We start from the raw sequence: 21,934 nt of genomic DNA, 5'->3' as shown, positions 1-21,934 counted from the left end.
ACATTTCAATACACAATTTTACCGTCCGCATCCAAACTTACACCATGTAGTAGACGTTCTAACTAACATTCAGGCAGAAACTTCATTAAAAATAAATAGTATAAAAAAAATCAATTCAATTACACTAGAAAAGAGACTGAACTTAAAAGAAAATTTTTGATTGATAATTGGAATGCTTATGACAAAGGAGACATAACACTAATTGAATATTTAAAAATTATGGGAATTCGTTATCAAGGAAATAAAATATAAATATTATAATTACATAATATATTACTTTTTTTTTTCTATAAAAAATGCTAAAACTTGATACCTTCATTATTTTGATTATTACTATTTTTATTTAACACGAGTATATATAACTTACGTATTTTATAACTTTTTGTAACTACATTATTATTTATTTTATTTGTACTTATTTTATTTCAATTATTTTACAAAATAAATAGTAACTAACACTTTATAAAACTTGTTACCTATATTATTTTGATATTTATATATTATGCATGTATATACATATTTTATATACTTCTTAAACAAAGAAATAAACATTTTACATTTTATTGCCCAAACGTGGTATCTTTTTAGGGATATAAAGTGCCCAAACGTTGTGTGGATTTTAAATACTAAACAGGTAAAAATGCCCAAACGTGCTGCACCGAAAATTAAAATAACCGATAACTTTCCAAGAAACTAGTACCGAAGCGCGACGTGTGGTATCGTTGTCGCGACGCTAATAATGACTATTATTTTTGTATACATTTTGTATGTACATGTATATTTTGTAATGATAAAGACCTACAATTATTCCAAAAATATATTTCTTTAAAATATTTTATTATTATTTTTATTATCGATGAGAATTATACTATATTTCATTTACAGGGTATTTTTCAATTAGGTATTTGTAATTTATTGAGACTTTAACTTCAAAATTCTGGGGTGACAAAATACTGGGTTTGATTGCCACCCCTTGCCACCCCCGAATTACGCCTATGATCACATATACACTATTCATATTCATAAAACTATAGTAAATACAAAATATCTAATTCTGTTGTAGAATCAAGAAGACAATCAAATAGAGGTGAAGGAGGACCGTCCAATGATAGTTTTTTAATAAGAAACAAACAAAAAAAATCGTTTTAGTTTTTTTTACATCATACATTCATCATGGATCATAAAAAAAAATTCTACCTATAAAAATTACAAAATGTCATAGTACCTGTTCTTACTATGTTGACTAGTTGGTTGTGAATGAGTTGCTGGTTGAATCAGGCAGATATTTTAGCCAGCATAACGTATGCACCAATAAATAAGTGCACTTTTTTAAATCTGCCTACTCGGGGTTATAGGACCTGGAAATGTAGGTGAATTAGTAAACAAGTATTAAAAAGTCCAAGACAAATGTGTCAACAATTGTAACTCGCAATGTAGGTATACCAAAAAAGTACTCACCGAAAAGAGTACAACAGTGTTAATAATACATACCATACATTGTGCTATTTCAATTATTGCATTGAAATGTGTAGGCATAGTAAAGTTGCCTATAATCACATAATCACATCGGTTGGAGTTGGAAATTCATTGGTCAAAATATATATTATTCCGACAAAACAATTATGAAAAAATAAAATAAATAAAATAATCACACGTACAGGCTACGTTTAATATTCAATTCACAACCACTATAACTAATTAAAATTAATTAATTATGGTCAATGCCGAAGTGTTCAACAGGCCACAATAACACACAAAAAAAGAAGTTAGTATACCTATAGGCTATATTGGATATTCAATTTTAATTGATTAAACAATAATAAACATGTATTTTTTTATTGTTTAAATCAGAATGTAATATATGCAGCAATGCCCTCAAAGGCAGGTGCTGGTGGAGGCCAGAGAACCAGGTAATTATTGAATTCAATAAAACAGTTTCCTGACTAGGTGCAATTTGAATATGATTATTTTAATAATACAATTTTTTAAATTTTAGAAAACAACAACCAAGGATCTGAGAGAGGTCCTTGACTCAAAAAAAAAAAAAAGTTAGTAAGTTTTTTTTTTAACACTTAAATATCACTCGGCACATATCGAATATTTAAATACAATAATATTTATACTAAGTTCATGTTAATAATAATCAAACCATGTCTTCATTTAATTTATTTATCAGTGGAATATCCAAGAGAAAAGGTTAGCTTAAATTGTTGGCGCTTTGATGAAAATTTAGATAAAATACACCATTTAGAACATAAATCATTAGGTATATTAACTATGTCATTGTAATTCTGTCTCAATTCCGATAATGATCTAATTGCTTGCTCAAGGAGACCACAAGAAGTTTGAATATATCAACACTTTGTAATACTTTTGAAACACCTCGCATACTTTTCAATACTCTTTCTCACATACATAAAAGTAAAACAAATTCTACAGAATCCAATTTGGAGCTTATACTTTTGCTAATATTTCTTTCATCACCATTTTGTTGTTGTAAGAGTAATTTTTGTTAATGTGATCAATACGTCATTAAATCTTTCTTTTAATGCAAATATAGCTTGGTGTCGAGCTTCCCGACGTGTCGCGCATACTTTTTTGAGAACAGTTTTATGATCTTTTAAGGTATTTTCTTCTCCCAATACTAATAAAGCCCATCTAGGAGTTGAACTGCTAAAAAAATTGAAAACTGTTTGTACAGTAATAAAAAAACGTCGAACTGTGTCTGAACTTTTAGCAGAGTCACAAATTACTAAGTTCAAGTTGTGAGCACAGCAATGAACAAAGTGAGCATTTGGTACTATGTCTTGAATACGTTTTTGAACACCACTATAAATACCACTTATCACTGCAGCACCATCATACCCTTGACCACGACATTTAGAAATATCTAAGCCCAATTGAGAGAGGACATTTATTATGAGATTTGTGTAGTGTTTGGCATCACGATGATCAATTGCATAAAATCCAAGAAACTTATATGCTTAGTATAATCAACAGTAACATAACGAATTATAATACAGACTTGGTCCAACTTTGTAATATCTTGAGTTGAGTCAACAATTATAGAAAAAAAGTAGATTTTTATTTCAATCACAAATGATTTTTCTTAAATTACATGATAAAATTTCAATTAATTCATTCTTAATAGCTGGACTTAGATATTTAATTTGACCATCTTTTTTTATCAAGGAGTGTTCTTAAAAGTGGGTCAAATTCTGCAAATATTCTTACTGTTCTAAGAAAATTTCCCTCACAAAATTGCTTGGTTTCATTACCACGGAGTGCCAAAATACCAGCAGTAACACTTAAAATTATTTTAACTATTCTTCCCAAAATATCTCTCCAGTATTTAGCTTCATTAGAAATTTGAACTTCTAACCCTTTATCAATAGTACAGTTATTTTTCCATACAAGTCTTAAGTTGCATTGCATCTAAATGAGGATCTGATATTTCATGAGAAATTATTTTTTGGGACAAATGTTGCCAATCATCAATGCCTTCAACCCATTCTGACTTAAAATTTCAATAATTATAGTCTACAAAAAGCCAGCACGTTACACAGTATACTTTATCTAATTCCACAGAGTAACGTAGCCAAAAACGGGGAATTAGAACACCAGTTTTAGTTTTCATATTGTAATAGTCGACTGAAAATTTTCTATTATTGCCATGTATAATTCTGTAGGGAAACTGTATTCACGGTCTACAAGTCCCATAAGCCAAAATGCTTCGTTTAAGTTTTCTGTCTATTATAGGTCCTTTAAAATAAACTCTATCAGTAGGATAATCTAACTTCAAATTTAATTCTAAATGTAAAAAAAAAATAAAATAGTTAGGTACTTACCTACTTTATATTTTGCAAATAATAAATTATTTAATGTACTTGACTTTTAAAAAAAATCAGTTATTATTAGTTAAATAGCTATTTTATTTTAATGAAGTAAAATGTTTGACAAAACTAACCCTGAATACTAGTTGATTGCACTTCTAATGTACATGATTCAGTAGATTTACCAGCAATAATTCTGTCTTGGTGTTCTTCAATGTTAATATCTGAGTAAAATATTAGAAAATATGTATGTACTATATGTCTATATAATATGTTATATCATTTATAATATGTATATTGTATAACATATTTTAATGTAATACAATTAAACTAATTAAAACAATAGATACAAAATATTTATACTAAGTATGTAAAGTATTACTAATATAATTAAAATTTTCAATTGTCTATCATAAAAATAAAGTATTTCTTAATATTTTTGAGGAAACAATTTACCATAAACATAGTGATTGCATTCAAATTAATTCTTAATTTTTGCATTTGTTTTCAAAATATGTTGTATTTGTTGGAGTTTCTTTTTTTTCTTAGCCGCACCACAGGTAACTTTTGAATTATTCATAATAAAATATTTATAATAGAATTAATAAGGTAACTATGAACTTTAAATTATGTAGATTGTTATTAAATGAAAGTATGTTACACAGTACACAATAACTTATTTTACACTTTTTAAAGTAAAAAGCTAAAAAAGGAAATAACAGTTATATAAAACATAATAATAGCTAAATATAAATAATATCGTCTGACTCGTCTGAAAATCAGTGTATTATATCGACACGGGCGCATAGGCATACAACGGTATAACGCCATAACGGTCAACTCCATGAATACTTAGTAAGTGTGTGCGTATCGTTATCGAGACATCATAATAATCAACAAATCTATTTATGTCACTCTAGGCTTCGTAATTTTCCCAATATTTAGATAAACAATCCCAAGTAAAACAAACCTGGTTTTAACATTTTGTATATTTGCTATAAAATATACAAAATAATAATAAAATTATTAAGTGAAATCAAATTTCAAAAAAAAACTTGACGTCTATCCACTATGGGCCCTTCGACTCGGTGGGCCCCAGTGCTCTGCACCACCTGCACTTATGATTTTTATGGCACTGTTTATAAATGTAATGTGTCTTATAATATACATTCAATTATTCATTTACCTCAAGATTCTAAAAAGTATGGGATTATAGACAATTTTTCATCATTTCCATTTGAAAACTATCTACAAGATATATCCATTTTTAAATGGTAATCATTGCAATGGTCCACTGACAAATAACATCAGCAATATTAATGTAACTCAATACTCAATATTGTCTATGCAAAATTTTACAATTCGAGTGTCTAATAATAACCAAAAGAATTCTAAAAAATATGATTGTATCATCATTTCTTCAAATGTAATTTGCATTGTTCAAAATATTTTGAAAATCAATGGGAAAATGCATCTACTATGCAAATCGTTTCAATACATTTCATCTGATTACAATGACCCATGTTCTTCCCAATCAGTAAGTGTGTTTGAATGTAGTAAATTATCTGCTACATTAACATTATTTTTTTATCGAAGATGTAAAATTTAAGGCCTGCTATTTGCCAAATGACTTGCAACAGACAACTTTTTATGTATTTGCGTTACTTCACACAATTAATTGGAATCTAACTATTAGGTATATAAAAAACACAGCAACACTGATAATAATAATTTAATTATTAAAAAATTAGTTTATTGGTAATTTACTTTATTGCCAAAATATAATATTGTATAATTTTATTTATAATTTTATTGTAGTCATATACAATATTTTACTTCTTTGTAGAATTAAACTACTGAAAAATATATAGTTGTACAAAGCCATGATAATAAATATAATATAAATGCCCTCCCACAAATATGGCTTTTCAATAATACTGGCATTAGTATAGGAAATATTTGTGACTGATATCATCTAACAGAAATACCAATTGAACAATCTGAATTCTATGCTCCAATTGAAGATAATCGGATTAGAAAATCTGGGCAAGCATTGCATATATCAGTTAATCAACATAAAATATTTAGATATAATCTCCATTGATATGTATGAAATTATATTATGTTTAGCAACAAAATTCTGCATTTAATATGATTAAATAATAGATATATAAATCCTATCTGATATAAGTATATATACTTAATCATAAACTAATGTCAATGTGTATTATTTTATTAAAGATTCATATCTTTCTGCAAATTTTTTTTTTTTTTTTTATTTAGAAAATAAGGCTTCGACAACACGGGTCATTAGCCTGGCTTAAATTAATTTAAATTAGGAGTACAAGACAAAATATATTATGACTTAATGACTACGGAAAGGACTACTACCATGTGTGTGGTACACATTTTTTTGTTACGGTGGAAAAATTAAGAATTTATAAATTTATTATAATTAAGTTTCTCAATGAAAGTTCAACTGAAGTTGTTCCAAAATCTTGGATTAAAATTGATAATAATCATCATCGGTTTATCTGTCAATGGCTTGAAAAATTAAATATTACAAAATATGCATCATCTCAAAAAAAAATTACTTAATACTTGGGAAAGTTTTCCATGTTGTCCTCGAAAATTTTTCAGTTAGATATTATGAATTGAAGAATTAGATGTTTTTCTTGTACATTTTAATATTCTGTGTTAAACTCATGTAAATATATTACTCAACAAAATTAATTTAATTATATTCAGATACTTATGTTGAAGCCAAACACAGACTTATAAAGTTGTGTGAAATTAGTGCTACTGATATTGACGAATTACTAACTTCTAAGACAAGAGTTTGTATTCCAAAACGTAATTATCATTTTCTAAAGATTAGACTTCTATCATTAGCATTTTGAAAAAAAATAAATTTGTTTCGAAATGTTAAAGATACTATAGCATAACATTTTTCTTAATTAAATTTAATAGGTATTTATTTATTTTAGATGGCAATTTTTCAAAGATATATAGATATTATTTGAAATTGAAATTTATATTAATACAATTATTTATATATTATTTTTATTTTGTAATAGTCACTCAACACACTGAATTCCAGAAAGGTATAACTAACATTCCAAACCCAAAAGTATGACATCCAAATACAAAAACTATATAAAAAATATATTTTAACTTGCATTACTTACTATAATAGAATAAAAGATATTATGTAAGTACATAAGGTACAAAAGTTCACTTTAAATTGCATAATATTTATTGTTGTAGAAGCGATTGATTTTTTTTATGAAGATTATGAAAGCGTTTAACAAGTACTAACTCATTACATTCCAAAATCAAAAAGTATGACATTCAAGTATAAAAACTATAAAATATATATTTTAACTTTTAATACCTAGGTACCTACTATAAAGATATTGTTTACAATAATACACTTTAAATGAAATAATATTTATTGTTTTAGACCCAACTGATATTTTAAATGATGATGAAGGCATTCAACAAGCTCCTAACATTCTAAAACCAAAAAGTATGTTATTCACATACAAAAACTATATAAAATATATTTTAAGTTTTTAGTACTATAAAGATAATAATATGTACAATAATATACTTTGGATGACTTAGATATTTATTGTTGTAGAAGTGATTGATTTTTTGTTTGATGATAAAGATACACATAAAGACCGTACTGTATCTAGTCCAGAAATGTTTACACAAAATAACATTTCAAAAGTTATAAGATATAATATAATATGCAATATTATACATATTATACATTTTTTGTTTTTAGTCGTAGGTATTTAATTATTATTACAATATAATTACTGCTTAACGTTTGAATAATAAACAATAGGTAAAACACATTTAAACAAAAATACAAAATAAATATTATGATCCACTAGCTCATTAAGTTTATATTGATCATTTATACTTTGTATTTGTTATAGACTACAGCAGTCAAGATGAATTTATTATAATTTATAAGTATTATAAGATGTTGAACAACATTGGGCATGCTGTTATAGATGGTACTATGACCCTTTGTAACATGTGATCGAAAAGTCGCGCACACCAAAATAGAAGTGTTTCTAAATAGTAGTTGTGATAAATTATTTTTATCGGTTATTTCAAAATAACACTACGGGTATTCCCGACATTTAATCTAGACGTCATTGTTATATGTATTGATGATACGACGCTTTTAGTAGTGCTTTGATTATTGCTCTGTGAACATGTCGTTTTCCCAAGAACAACGTGTGTTTATTGTTGAACAGTATTTTGCTAGCCGTTCTTATTCTTGTGTTATTGATGAATTTCGAGTGAAATATCCAAATGTAGTAGTACCTAACAATTCAACCATAACGAGATTAATCGCCCGTTTCCGTGAAATTGGATCAGTTTCAGACAAGAAGAAAACCGGTAGAACTACCATTTTGACTGACGCTAAACTAGCCGAGGTAAGAAATGTGATGCTGCGTTCACCATTAAAAAGCTTGAGAAAACTATCAGCACACTCACAGATTTCATATGGTAGTGCTCAAAAAGCGATGAAAAAATTTAAATTTCGTGCATATCATATTCGCAGTGTTCACAAATTAAAAGAACCGGATAAAGAAAAGCGCCTTGTGTACTGTAGATGGTTTCGTTCATTTATCGACAACAATGGAATTAGAGAACTTGATCGTGTTTTTTTCAGCGATGAGGCATGGCTTCATCTGAGTGGATATGTGAATAGTCAAAACTCCAGAATTTGGTCCACCGAAAATCCACATGCTCTTCATGAAACCCCTTTGCATGGTCAGAAAATTGGAGTTTGGTGTGCCATATCACATCGTCCAATAGTGGGCCCTATTTTCTTTGAAACAACAGTGAACAGTGTTATATACCAAGACATCATAACACAATTTATTTCGTTGCTTGAAATTGATGAAGGACATTGTTGGTTGCAACAAGGTAATGCTACAAGTCATACATCCAATGAAATCAATGAATTTTTTACGCAAGTTTTTTGGCGAGCGTATGATATCCAAAGGATTATGACCTCCCCGTTCTCCCGACTTAACACCTCTAGATTTTTTCCTATGGGGTTATCTTAAAGGAAGGGCTTATACAAATAGACCACAAACATTGGATGAACTGAAGAGTAACATAACAACGGAAATAAACTTAATCAATGTTAGCATATTGCACAAAGTGGCCACAAATGTGGTAAAACGGGTACGTGCATGCATTAATGAACAAAGCAGACATTTTGAATATATGTTATGAAACACGTTAAATGTATATGTATAAATTAATTTTGAATATTTTTGTATTTGTGTTTATAAATAAAAGTAAAAGTAATTCAATAAAAATACTATTAACAAAGACATTCATTTTGATGTGCGCGACTTCTCGATCACACTGTATTACCTATATATATAATAATTATCAAATTTTATTTTGTTGTTAGTTTCAAATGAGCTAAGAAAATGAATAAAGAAGTCCATGTTATTAAAATTGATGTCATAAAAAACTAGAAAATATTGAATAGTTTGGCTGAAAATGACCGTCGCGCAGTGTCTTCTGTTGACATTAGAGCTAGCTTAAAACTTCCTGTTCAAAATATTCCGAATTAAATGCAATTGAAGAAGATGAGGAAAAACTTAGCACATTGGTAAGCTATTATAGTTGATTTTGTTAAATTAAATTTACTATTCTACCATTCAATTATTTTTAGGCCCGTATTTTACAAAGAGATGCCAGATCATTTGATGCTAAGCGAACCACTTACATGGCCACGAAACTTATCATGCAAAATCAAGTGGCTGAATTTTTGAATATGGAGGGAAGGCGAGGAGAAAACACAGCATTTGTCAAATACAAAATATATACTTCTGTTATAGGTAGATATTCATATTTTTGTTTTTGTTACATATTTAAGTACCTATTTGAATAATATTTAAATAATATGTTCATGCGATTCTCTCATTTAATCATATAGTATAATTATTTGAGAACTTCAAATAATTTGATAGACAAAAAAAAACTAATACTTAATTTTTTCTCTTCGCTCAGAATATAATATTTGTTGTAAAATCTACTATTTAATATTTAAAAATTGTAATGGATTTTTTTTTTATTTGATTTGTAGATTGCGTCATAGGTATTTTTCCAATAGTATCTTTAGTTGAAATAAAGGGCCATATTAGTGATTGGTTGAAACAAGCTCCAAGAAGAAAATAAATCGTTTAATGCTACATAATATGATAGTGAAGATTAATTAATTATTATTATTATTTCCTTTATAATATTTTTTAATAAATAAATAATTTTTAATACTGATAATAGGTATACCCAAAAGATACAGTGCGTATTACTATACTTATTAAAAACTAAATATGTATACTAATAATAGAAATATGTATCCCTGATATGCCTTGTCACTCCTCGCTCATTGACTGTCTTTGATTTCTGACCAGACTGGTGTACTTTGTTTATGGTTAAGGAAACCTCGTTTGGATGCCAGATGGATGCTTCTCTTTTTTGTGCGATTTCAAAAAATTCAACAAGAGTTTTATTAGGCTCTTCCTCACATGGCCTACAAAAATTGGACATTTCAAGATCCAAGATATACCACGTAAGATTAAATTCAAATCTATTATAAAACGACAACAAGGGCTTTTAAAAAATAAATGTTCGTCTTTATGTAAGTTACGTTCAAATTTAAAAACCGTATCACATAAATTAAATACTTCTAATATGATAAATTCTTTAAAATACCAGTCTCTATCATCCCGTGCTTTGGTAACTATGCAAACTTTACACTCGGTAAAATCTCGACAACAATGGACTTTAAATGAAAAAAAATTTACTCTTTCTTTGTTTTATAAATCACCGACTACATACTCATTTTTAAAAAGTAAATTACAAGTTATACTCCCAGGAGTTTCAACTATTAAAAGATGGATTGGTAATTCAAAATTTTTACCTGAATATAACTCTAATATTTTTAATCAAATTAAATTAAAAACCGAAACATTAACAGTAAATGAAGAATATTGTATAGTAGCATTTGATGAAATGAAAATAAAAACTTTTTTAGAATATTCAAAACCGTTAGATTTAGTAGAAGCCACTAGAAGGGTTTGAAGATTTAGGGCATTTAGGTAGGACAAATAAACCAGCTTCCCAAGCATTGGTATTTATGGCAAGAGGGCTGTACTTTAATTGGAAACTACCTGTAGCTTATTTTTTTAGTGCTTCTTCTATGAGCCATTCAGTATTAAATAAATTAATAATTAGTACCGTTGAAAAACTTTTGGAAGTGGGTCTTCATTTAAAAGCAATTGTGTGTGATCAGGGTACTAACAATCAAGCAGCATATAAGGATCTAGGAATGTCTAAAGAAAATCCATTTTTTTACATCAATAATAAAATTAAAATATATGGAATCTATGATGCACCTCATTTAATTAAAAATTACAGAAATAACTTTTTAACAGGTGATTTTTTATTTAATGACAAACTTGTTTCTTTTAAAGGCATTATAAAAACTTATACAATAGATAAAAATAGTAACACAAGTAAATCTTTAACTAAATTAACTGATTCTCATATAAATCCGGGGCCATTCCAAAAAATGAATTGCAAATTGGCATTTCAAATTTTTAGCAATTCTGTAGCCGCCACAATTCACACTTGTGTGGCTACAGGAGAGTTGAAATCAAACACAGCTAAAGTTACTGCAATATTTGTAAAAAATATGAATGACTTATTAGATACTTTAAATAGCAATTCTTTATTTGATAAAAATCCATTAAAAAGTGCTTTGTCAGAAAATAAAGTGTTGCAGTTCTTAAATGTAGCTAAAGAATGGATCCTAAATTTACAAAAAAATACAAATAAAGGTATCACTCGTCCACCATGTTTTAATGGCATGGTTTGGATCTTAACAGCCATAATAAATTTATATGAAGATCAAAAAGAATTTGGGTTTGAATACCTTATGACTGCTAGGTTAAATCAAGATTTTCTTGAAAATACTTTTTCAGTGTACAGACAAAGAGGTGGGTATAACCGAAACCCTACATCTAGAACATTTAGAACTACATCCCGAATAAATTCAAAAATAAATTTAATAAAACCTTCCAATTCAAGTAATTGTGAAGCAGACGATGATAAAAATATACTAACTGATTTTAAAACTTCTATTTTAGATACTACAAATAATTTAGATTCTGATTCTGATCATAGTACATCTTCCTCTTTATCATTAAACTCTTCTTATCTAACTTCAACAATAGATTCTACAACAAATAATTTAAAAAAAATTACTTTAGAAGATTGCTCTAACACATATTTTGCAGGTTATTTAGGGTTCAAATTTATTAACAAAATTAACTGTGGTTTATGTAAATATATAAGAAAGATCAATATTTTGAAATCAATAGTGAGCTCTTGATTCAATTTAAATCATATGAAAATAAGGATTCTCTTCCAACAAAATTAATGTTACCAACAGACGAATTTATTAACTTTGTTAAATCATCACAACAAATTTATAAAAAGAACAATAGAAAAAAATCCTCAAAAAAAAAAATTATGTTTAACTATTTTAAAAGATATTGAAATAAATTTATATCCTTTTTTAAATATTGAAAATAGTTGCCAAAGTCATTTATCATACATCACTGTTCATTTATTACACTGTCGTTTGTTGAGAGATTTTAATATTATGTCCAAAAATATGAAAACAAAGAAAAATAAAGATAAATTATCTATATTACAGAATGTTTAATTATGTTTAAATATGTTATACTTTGAAAAATATTTTAAATGATTTTATTGTACTTTTAAACAGATTTGTATATCTCGATAAAATGTATTTTGTTATTTATTTTATGTGTCATTTATAAGGAATGTTAATTATATGTCTATAATTATTATAAAAATATTATTTTTAAATCAACTGAATATGTTGGATGATTTATTATTTGGTATTTTTTATGATTTTTATTTATTTTTTATTATTCATTTTTGTTTTGAGTAGCTACAATTTAACATGTAGCTATGATTATTAAATATATTGATAAAAAATGTATATAATATATTTTGCATAAATCAACGTTAAATATAAGATTGTTTCACCTTTTTCAATTTTGTGTTTAGGGTGATGACACCAGTTAATGAACACTCCTAGTGAATGAACAAACTTTACGTTTTAATTATGTTAAGAATTGGTCAAGACTGATGTTTTCATAAATATTATTAAAAAAAACTTAAAATTGTAGCTTTGGTGACGCTGTAAACAAAAGTATATGATAATAATTTGAATTACTGATAGTAATATCGTTTATTAGTCATGTGTGGTGATACGGTGTTATCACCACTACACCGCGGACGGGGTACAGGGTAGTTGTCAGAAAAATGATAAGAATGTTTAACCACGTATTATACCGATGAACCAGCAGTGATACCAACGTGAACAAAAATCATCGCAATAATACTTACAGTCGACATCACTGATGACAAAATCTTTACAATATAATATTTAATATTTTTTTAGCACTATACCTTAGAATAAAACTATGTATTATTGTATTATGTAATAAATAATACAATTTTTAATACATTTAAAAATTGAAGACCCCAGTGCAATAACCAGTTATGTCCATTTTTAAAAATTTTTCAGGAAATGAAAAAAACGATCTATAAAATTGGAAACTTAACCAAAAATTAAAAACGTAAAATTTTTTTTTTTTGTAAGAACAAGATACATCACTCAAACCCATTTCCAATGGTTTACATTTTATATTCATGATACTATTTGTAAACAACTAAAAAATTATGATAATTATATTTATAATGATTGCAATAACCAATTTTGTTTTTGGACGTAACTGGTTATTACAGCCAACAAATTATTTTATTGTAGTCAATAAGTACTCAATTATAAAATATTATTATGTATTATTAAATAATAATCATATTATTAATTTTAATGATAAATTGATGTTTTTATTTAAAATATAGATTTTAATGTTATCAAGTTATTTTTTAAATAAATAGTTCACTAGAAATTATGTCATTAAAATAACATAATCCACCCTATTATGTTATTAAACATACTCCCCTTTAATGTACATAGTATAGGTACCTACAAAATGGCAAAATAAGTACTAGTAAAGTTAAAAGTTGCATTGCTCTATTAGGAAATAAAATGTTGAAAAAATATGTATAGTTACATAGGTAGTTATCATTTAGTCACTATACAACCAAAACTTTTATAACAACAGGTTTGTAATATTACTATAAACATAACAGAATAAAATTTTAAAAAAAAGCGGGCAAGTGAGTACCGCTCTGCTGTACATTAGGTGCCGTATGGATCATTATTATATATTATAGGAGTGTTAAATTTGAATCCAATGATAGTTATCATTGTATACGAAAAACGATTCTGAACGAAGATGATTTGTCAGCCTAAGATATAATTTCCAGTTGTTGGTGAAAAGGGTGGTTTATGTTTTAATGGCCTGAATACACCAAAATTTAAGTTCTTTTATAATTATTGTAAGCAACACTTATGAAAAATCTTGTATAACTTATGAGGAACTTTGCATTAAATTTCCAAGTATTTTGATAGCGCCAAAAAGATTTTATCGACACATAAAAAAATAATTTTCAGAAAAATTGAAAATATCAGTTGTCTATAAATAGCTCAAAAAAAGTCAAAATATTTTGAAAATTAAATCACGTAAAGAAAACGAGAATCTTAATAACTGGTAAAATTTTCAAGTATCTACGACTTATACTTTTTGAAAAATAACAAATATTTAAAATCGTTTGAGGATAAATCGTTATCGTTACGCTATTTCGTTAAAATTTAAAATTCAAACGCACTTAAAATTTTTCCTATAATGATACTTCGAGTTTTCTCTATAGATACTTGAAGGTAAACTTATGGAAAACTTAGTGTTGTATTTTTAATCCTTAGTTATAAACACAAAAAATTTTATAATTTTTCAACTTCAAATAATTTGCAAATATTCATAATTTTGACGAATTTTCGTCAAAATTTGAACTTCAAATGCTAATAAAAAAAAAATTGTGCCTATGTATTCTTATAATTTTTTAATCACTATAAGAATAACATATGAGGAACTTTGTATACAATTTTCAAGTATTTTGGTATGGCCAAAAAAATTTTATCGACCCTTCAAAAAAAAATTTTCAGAAAAATTGAAAATGTCAGTTGTCTAAAAATAGCTCAAAAAAACTCAAAATATTTTGAAAATTAAATCAAGTAAATAAAATGCCAATCTAAATAACTGGTAAAATTTTCAAGTATCTACGACTTATACTTTTTGAATTATAACAAATATCAAAAATCGTTTGAGGCTAAACCGTTATTTAACGCGGTTTTGTAAAAATTTAAATTTCAAACACTCATAAAATTTTTTTGTCTGAATCCGGTAGAGTTTTTTTTACAGATATTTGAAGAAAAATGTATGGAGAACCTTGTACCAAATTTTCAAAACTTAGTTATAAAAGAAAAAAATTTTATGATTTTTCAACTTCAAAATTACTTGCAAATTTTCGCGTTTTCGACAGATTTCGTAAAAATTTGAACTATAAACTCTTATAAAAAAAAAATGTGACTAACGATTTTTAATTTTTTTTAGCTACAATAAAAACAAGTCATAAGGATCCTTGTATTAAATTTTCAAAACTTTTTGGTCATCCAAAAATTTTTTATAGACACTTTAAAAAAAATTTCTCAAAAAAATCGAAAATTTCAGTGGTCTATAAATAACTCAAAAAAAGTCAAAATTTTTTGAAAATTTAACTATATACAGATACTACTGACATTAACATTTGGTGAAAATTTCAAGTATTTTCAGTGATTAGTTTATGAATTACAACCATGAAAAAAAATCGATTTTGTCGAAAACTGGTTTTGCGTAAAAATTGCCGTTTTTCCGTCATTTTTTTTTTGTTTTTCTCGATTTTTTTGAAAACTGTTGGAAAATGTTAACTTTTTACCTGTATAATGCACCAAGGATATTCACTTTTACATCGGAAACCACCCCCATAGTTTGAAATTGGAGCATTATTTCGACTAGTTATGCTGTACAGACACAAAAACAAAAAAAAAAAAAAAAAAACACACACCATTGTAAAATCAATACATTCATCACTTCGTTCAGAATCTAAAAAACATAAGTATTAAAAGTGACGTTTTGTCGAGTATAACATTATAAGAAACTAGCAGACCCGGCGAACTCCGTTTCGCCACCAGATTCGTTTTATGTAACATTTCGTTTGGTGATTAAAAGATAAAGAAAAAAAATTTTTTTTGTTATATATTTGAAAAGGAAAATATTTATTTCATTTCACAACAGTAATAAATTCATTTCAATTACCTACTAAAATGAAGTGTTATTTAATTGTTTCATTGTAGTGCTCTTTGGTAAACCACATTTTTTGTTTTTTGGTCTGACGTTAACACAAACAAAGCGGATGGTTTCCCAACTCGTGAACACGCAACGTATAACTGTCCATGTGAAAAACAATGATTTTCCAAATTTATCCCGCAAACACTAAGCGATTGGCCTTGCGACTTATTAATTGTCATTGCGAACGCAAGGCGAACTGGGAATTGCAATCGTTTGAAGTCAAACGGAAGATCAGTCGGAATCATTGGTATTCGAGGAATACATACATTTTCACCTGCGTACTTTCCGTTAATAATGGTTGCCTCAATTAAATTCGGCATAAGTCTCTTTACCGAAAGTCGAGTACCGTTGCAAAGTCGCGGTGGATTCAAATTACGCAGTATCAAAATAACTGTACCAACTTTCAGTTGCAAGTTATGTGGTGGAAATCCTGGTATCTCCAGAGAGTTCAAAAACTCCGTTGGATAATTTACTACATCATCGGGATTTGTTATTGAATCAACGGATTTGTATGTCACCAAATCGCCAGCAATTTTTGATTGAATGGTGAAATTCAGTGCGTGGACATCATTATTCTTTGCTGCAAGAATTGCTCGTTGACTTAACCAAGCATAATTCTTATAATTCTCACTAATGTTTGGGAAAACATTTTCAATAAGAACTAATTGAGTGTCTACAAATCGGCAAAAGTCGTTGGTAAGAGTAATTAATCCAGATGTCGCATCAACTGGGACTTTTCCATTTCTAAGATCTAACAATTGTTTGGAAAATTGTGCAGCACTTTGATCATTTTGAAGTTGAACTCTCATATTAGTGGTTAGCGATAATGTTTTTACGTTATTCCATAAAGGTGATGCCTTTAGGCAAGCATTCAATTCATCTGCAGGCGTTCCACGGGGAACTACTGGCAACGTCTGCCTGAAATCGCCTGCCAACAATATCATCAAGCCGCCAAAGATGTTGTTATTTCTCCGAAGATCCTTCAGTGTGAAGTTAAGTGCTTCAAGTGATTTCTTATGTGCCATTGTGCACTCATCCCAAACAATGAGCTTGCATTGCATTAACAATTTTCCCATTGCAATTCCCTATGTAGAAATATAGAGTAAAATAAGTTTTTGTGGCTGGAAATTTCCTATGTAGAAATCATAGTGACCTTTTCATAGTCAATCATAAAATATAACCAGTGGTATAATTATTTGAGTAAGCAAGATTTAGTCTATTGACAGTCACTGAAGCATCAAAGTATTATAAAAATAAATTCTGTTGACATTTATAATTTCTGTTTTAATTAAAAAATTGATTGTATACATCATGACTTTTAACGGTGTTAATGCGCTTTTGGATCATGATTACTTACAAAGTAGTTTTACTCTTCAATTCTATATTATATTTATAATACATTTATATATATTAATTTAACTACATGTTTAAGTACTTAACCACTAATATAATTAACTATACTTATAAATTAAAATAAATTAATAATTTTGCATTCCTAATTTTACTAATTATATTTTCCGTTTAATATATAGTGCAAAATTATACCAATCATGAAGTGATTGAGATTGGAGCGACCGGTGGTATACTATTAAAAAAAATATCATAAAAGGTCATATTCAATCATAGAAAAATTAATTATTTTACAGACAATGTTCAGTTTTGGCCAGTGGGTGAACAGCCACAATCATATAGTTTGATACCAGGTGTTCATCAAAATCAATATATTATTAGAGACAACCTTGGATTTCTTTACTTTAAAAGTAAAAAAACAGAAGAAAAAGTGTAAGTAATAATATATTTTATTCTATTTTTTAAACTATTTTGTGTTATCATTTGAAATTTAGAGTTAAATTAATAAATTACAAAACACTAATAATATAATAGTTACAATTTGAACTTAATTATGTAGATACTTAAAATGTGAAGAAATCACAAATAAATGCCCAGCAACTGGATCAATTTCTTCTGATCCAAATAATAAACATTTTCAACTACGGAGGTTACATAACCATGAAGTGCGACCATCAAATATAGAAATGAGGAAACTCCGAAGTTCAGTTGGACATCAATGTGTTCAACAAATTGCTCGGCCATACTCAGCACGATCTTTATACGTAGAAGCAATTGTTAGGTAACTTTAAAAATAAAATAGACTTTAAAATAACTATCACATACCTATACAAAAAAAATGTTTAATACAACAGCCATCCTGAAGGAGCTGAAAATTATAAATTTTTGCAAGCAGCTGAAAGGATGCGGCAAATACGAAGATCAGTGTTCCCTCCAACACCGAAGAATCTGCAACATTTTAATAATTTATTACAAATGGATAATAATAAACATTTCACTATGTCGTTTCAAAAACAGCCAAGTTTGTAAGTATTTTCACAACAATACCTAATATAATATAACAATTACCTACCCCATTGGTACATAATATACAAGTTAGATTCTGGTAGCATAAGTGTACTAAACTTGTTTTAATACAAAATAATAATTTAATCATAGTCCATAACCTATTTGTTACATCATACTCTTAGTTAATAACTGTAGACACACACAAACTTTAATTTATTGGGTTACATACCCAAGATTTTATCAAGGTCCACTCATAGTTAATGGTTTATTTGTCGGTGTACTATTCTGTAACAAACATCATATCGAGTTAATTCAAAACGAATTACATAATGTAAGTTATCTAGTGTGGTTGAAGAAATAATAGAAAACTTGCTAAAATATTCATTTGTAGGTTACAATATCTGGGTGTGATGGAACTTTTAAGACGGTTCCCAAAACATTGGATAACGACTGCTATCAATTGTTCACCTTTCAAGTGATTCATAGAAATGCTGTAAGTAATAAATTATACATCACATAATAAATCATCTTGTTTTTAACATTTTAGGTAAATACTTAAATAATTAATATTAATAAAATTTTAACTATTTATGGTTTTAGAGTTTTCCAATGGTATATGCTATACTTACAGGTAAAACTGAGGAAATATATGTAGGGTTATTTAAATATGTCCGTAATGTTTTACCACTACAGTACGATAAATTGACTATAATCACGGATTTTGAACTTGGACTAATTAATGCAATCCGCTTAGTATTTCCAGAAAGTAGTCATCAAGGATGTTATTTCCATTATTGTCAAGTAAAAATTAACATAATAAGTTCCTATACAAATTATTAAAAATGTATTTTGAATGTTTTGTCTTAAGTCAATTTTACGGTACCTGAGAAGTAAAGAATCAGGAATGTACAATTTGGTAAAAGCCAATCCTATTGCTGCCAGAATTTTTAGAATGGTACTCACCACATTTTAATTATTTCATGAACATATTAAAATAAAGCAGCTTAACCATAACTATTACAGGTACTTGCTCTGCCGTATTTACCACCTAATTCAAATAATAATAGGATTCCCAGCATGTTAGATGGCTTCAATTCTATTATCATGTATATTGTACAACATACTGAGATAGCTGAGTATTTCTATGATTTCATGTACCAGTATGTATTTGGATATTGGTTTGTAAGAATGCGACCAGAAGCCTTCACTATATTTGACAAGGATATTAGAACCAATAACTATCTGGAGAGCTATCACGCAGCTCTTTTACGGTTTATTAAACCTCACCCCAAAATATGGGAGTTCATGGGTATAATTTAATTTATAAAAAAAAAACGTTTGTGTTGGTTTGTGCAAGTTTTTGTAATATTATAGATACACGTGATATGCATGTATAGTTATGTTTTAATTACAATGTGGGAAAGAATTTTTTTTTAGTGGCTTCAAGATCTTTGAAGCAATGTACAAAACTTCTCTATTATTGTTTTTCCTCTTATTTGTTGTTGTTCATCTAAATAAATAAATGTGTGGGTTACTTATCTATGTGTGAGTGTTCATATATGTAATTGTATAAGTAAGAGGTAAAAAATTAAAATTAAACTTACAATTCTTTATTTTTAAATATTTAAGGCCAGATAAGATTTCTAGAAAACCAATACAACTTGGAATTCAAACAAGTCTCTCAAAACTTGAATGTAAATACATATAAATTCAACATATATTTAGGAACAATTAAAAAAAAAATTATTATTTTTTTTTCAGATCCGTTCTTGTAATTCTTCAAGAGGTAGAATTAGGAATACTAGTGAAATTAAACGGTTCATGCAAGACTTGATAGAGGATGATGCTCCTGATCGCATTTTAACATTTTTAAGAAGATCAGGTCATCAGGTTAATGGTTACATAGCCCAACAAATTGGCCCATATCCTGGTAATAAAAATGTTCTAGTAATTACTTAACTTCATACATTTATCATTATATTTTTCAGATGAACAAGAATTGCTACTCCATGAAGCTAACAATTCACAAATTATAATTATAAATTGATATAAATTTTTATTTTATTAACTTTTTTTAAACCTAATTAACGAGTCATACTATTATTAATTGACATGAATTATTATTATACTAACTTTTTTTAAACTTAATTAATGTGACAAATTTTAAAATTATTCTACCAAACGTAAACCGTGATTTTTATATATAGGTTAGGGTGGTGCTTAAATTTCAACTTTAAAAATATTATTTTGGCACCTTGTTAATTTGTTCTACATGATATTAAATAGCTACAGAAAAAATTGTAGTTGAATTCATAAAGTTTTAACGGTCGCTACCAGTAGATAAAGTGATTCGACAATTACGCTGAAAATAGCTATTTACAGTATACGCGATAATTTCTAAAATGATTAATATATATAATTCTAGTACAAAGTGATAGGTCGTTAGATGTTCTTATCTAAACAGTCAATGTTTATTACAAATATACTTATACATATTTCGATAATGCGGGCACAGATGTACAATTACAACAATATAATGTTACAGTCGTCGTGATCGCAAACTCGTCGTTAGTCGTCATCGCGGTTGTATACAATTTTATGGACAACATTTTTGTGGCTTTTTGTATTTTATTTTATAACTATTTTTTTTAATAGTAATTTCACGATTTATATAGTTTATAACTACGTTTATTATGACAACAAATATCAATACAGCGGTTTCAACCAGACAAATGACTCATGTATGGCTGATCGGACAGATGTCACAATATTTAAGTGAAACTAAATTACCTTCAAGAAAGGAGGTAATGAGTTTATTTTTTTATCATAAAAATATTATTAAAATAAATGTTAGAGATTCTGCACGTGTTACTGCTGTGTATGTAATAACAATTTGGGACAAGGCTAGAATACCCACAAGACTTCAGAAACATGTTATAGATAAAATTGTTGGTATATTTAATGAATGGCAAAAACTAAAAAAAAATAAAGAAAATAAAGCAAAGCGATCCGAAGGATTAAAAGAAAAAGAGAATAATTGGCAAAAGAACCTCGATAAACTGTTTGATATAGCCCATGCTGATGCCTTAAATAAAATTCGTATTCTGGAGGATAAGGAATTTTTACTTTTACAACGAAAAGAAGGACGACCTGGTAAAATTGGAAATATTGATAGAAATCTCACAAAAAAGGAAGCTGAGATTAAGAAGAAAAACGATAATATTAAAAAAAGACGGATTAAAGAAGACGAAATAATTAAATCACAAATTGGACAGTCCCACATTTTGCTATCTTCCTGTT

At 27.6% G+C, this 21,934-nt stretch overlaps 3 protein-coding genes, 1 long non-coding RNA gene and 1 pseudogene across 4 annotated transcripts; 3 read left to right on the top strand and 2 right to left on the bottom strand.

The window, feature by feature from the left end:
• Positions 1–7,830: 7,830 nt before the first annotated feature.
• Positions 7,831–10,061, top strand: LOC126553128 (uncharacterized; annotated as a pseudogene).
• Positions 10,062–11,022: 961 nt separating this feature from the next.
• Positions 11,023–12,991, top strand: LOC126553126 (uncharacterized). Its single transcript, XM_050208304.1, has 4 exons — positions 11,023–11,179; positions 11,321–11,974; positions 12,035–12,184; positions 12,987–12,991. The coding sequence occupies exons 1-4, from the start codon at positions 11,023–11,025 to the stop codon at positions 12,989–12,991; spliced, it is 966 nt and encodes a 321-aa protein (XP_050064261.1).
• A 3,099-nt stretch (positions 12,992–16,090) lies between these two features.
• LOC126553125 (ATP-dependent DNA helicase PIF1-like) lies at positions 16,091–17,352 on the bottom strand. Its single transcript, XM_050208303.1, has one exon. It carries the CDS (start codon positions 17,350–17,352, stop codon positions 16,273–16,275), a length of 1,080 nt encoding a protein of 359 aa, XP_050064260.1. The 3' UTR covers positions 16,091–16,272.
• Positions 17,353–18,057: 705 nt separating this feature from the next.
• Positions 18,058–18,925, bottom strand: LOC126553121 (uncharacterized). The gene is made up of 3 exons (XR_007606449.1): positions 18,864–18,925; positions 18,452–18,574; positions 18,058–18,382 (listed from the first exon to the last, which is right to left on the bottom strand). It is a non-coding gene; the product is annotated as an uncharacterized LOC126553121 (long non-coding RNA).
• On the top strand, positions 18,275–20,838 carry LOC126553120 (uncharacterized). Its single transcript, XM_050208300.1, has 10 exons — positions 18,275–18,407; positions 18,481–18,651; positions 18,869–18,965; positions 19,026–19,127; positions 19,235–19,435; positions 19,503–19,589; positions 19,658–19,943; positions 20,264–20,328; positions 20,396–20,564; positions 20,623–20,838. The coding sequence occupies exons 1-10, from the start codon at positions 18,313–18,315 to the stop codon at positions 20,679–20,681; spliced, it is 1,332 nt and encodes a 443-aa protein (XP_050064257.1). The 5' UTR covers positions 18,275–18,312; the 3' UTR covers positions 20,682–20,838.
• The last annotated feature ends 1,096 nt before the right edge of the window (positions 20,839–21,934 follow it).

The sequence above is a fragment of the Aphis gossypii genome, unplaced genomic scaffold, assembly GCF_020184175.1.
Source record: "Aphis gossypii isolate Hap1 unplaced genomic scaffold, ASM2018417v2 Contig00070_ERROPOS76104, whole genome shotgun sequence".
Lineage (NCBI taxonomy): Eukaryota > Metazoa > Arthropoda > Insecta > Hemiptera > Aphididae > Aphis > Aphis gossypii.
This window is presented reverse-complemented; position numbering and strand designations above follow the sequence as displayed.

Coding starts and splice junctions, on each gene's coding strand:
- LOC126553126 (XM_050208304.1), top strand. CDS start 11,023: ATGGCAAGAGGGCTGTACTTTAATTGGAAACTACCTGTAGCTTATTTT. Junction 11,180..11,320: donor AGCAATTGTGTGTGATCAGG/GTACTAACAATC, acceptor ACTTTTTAACAG/GTGATTTTTTATTTAATGAC. Junction 11,975..12,034: donor AATAAAACCTTCCAATTCAA/GTAATTGTGAAG, acceptor CTTCTATTTTAG/ATACTACAAATAATTTAGAT.
- LOC126553125 (XM_050208303.1), bottom strand. CDS start 17,352: ATGGGAAAATTGTTAATGCAATGCAAGCTCATTGTTTGGGATGAGTGC.
- LOC126553120 (XM_050208300.1), top strand. CDS start 18,313: ATGAGGAAACTCCGAAGTTCAGTTGGACATCAATGTGTTCAACAAATT. Junction 19,944..20,263: donor CAAAATATGGGAGTTCATGG/GTATAATTTAAT, acceptor TAAATATTTAAG/GCCAGATAAGATTTCTAGAA. Junction 20,329..20,395: donor AAGTCTCTCAAAACTTGAAT/GTAAATACATAT, acceptor TTTTTTTTTCAG/ATCCGTTCTTGTAATTCTTC.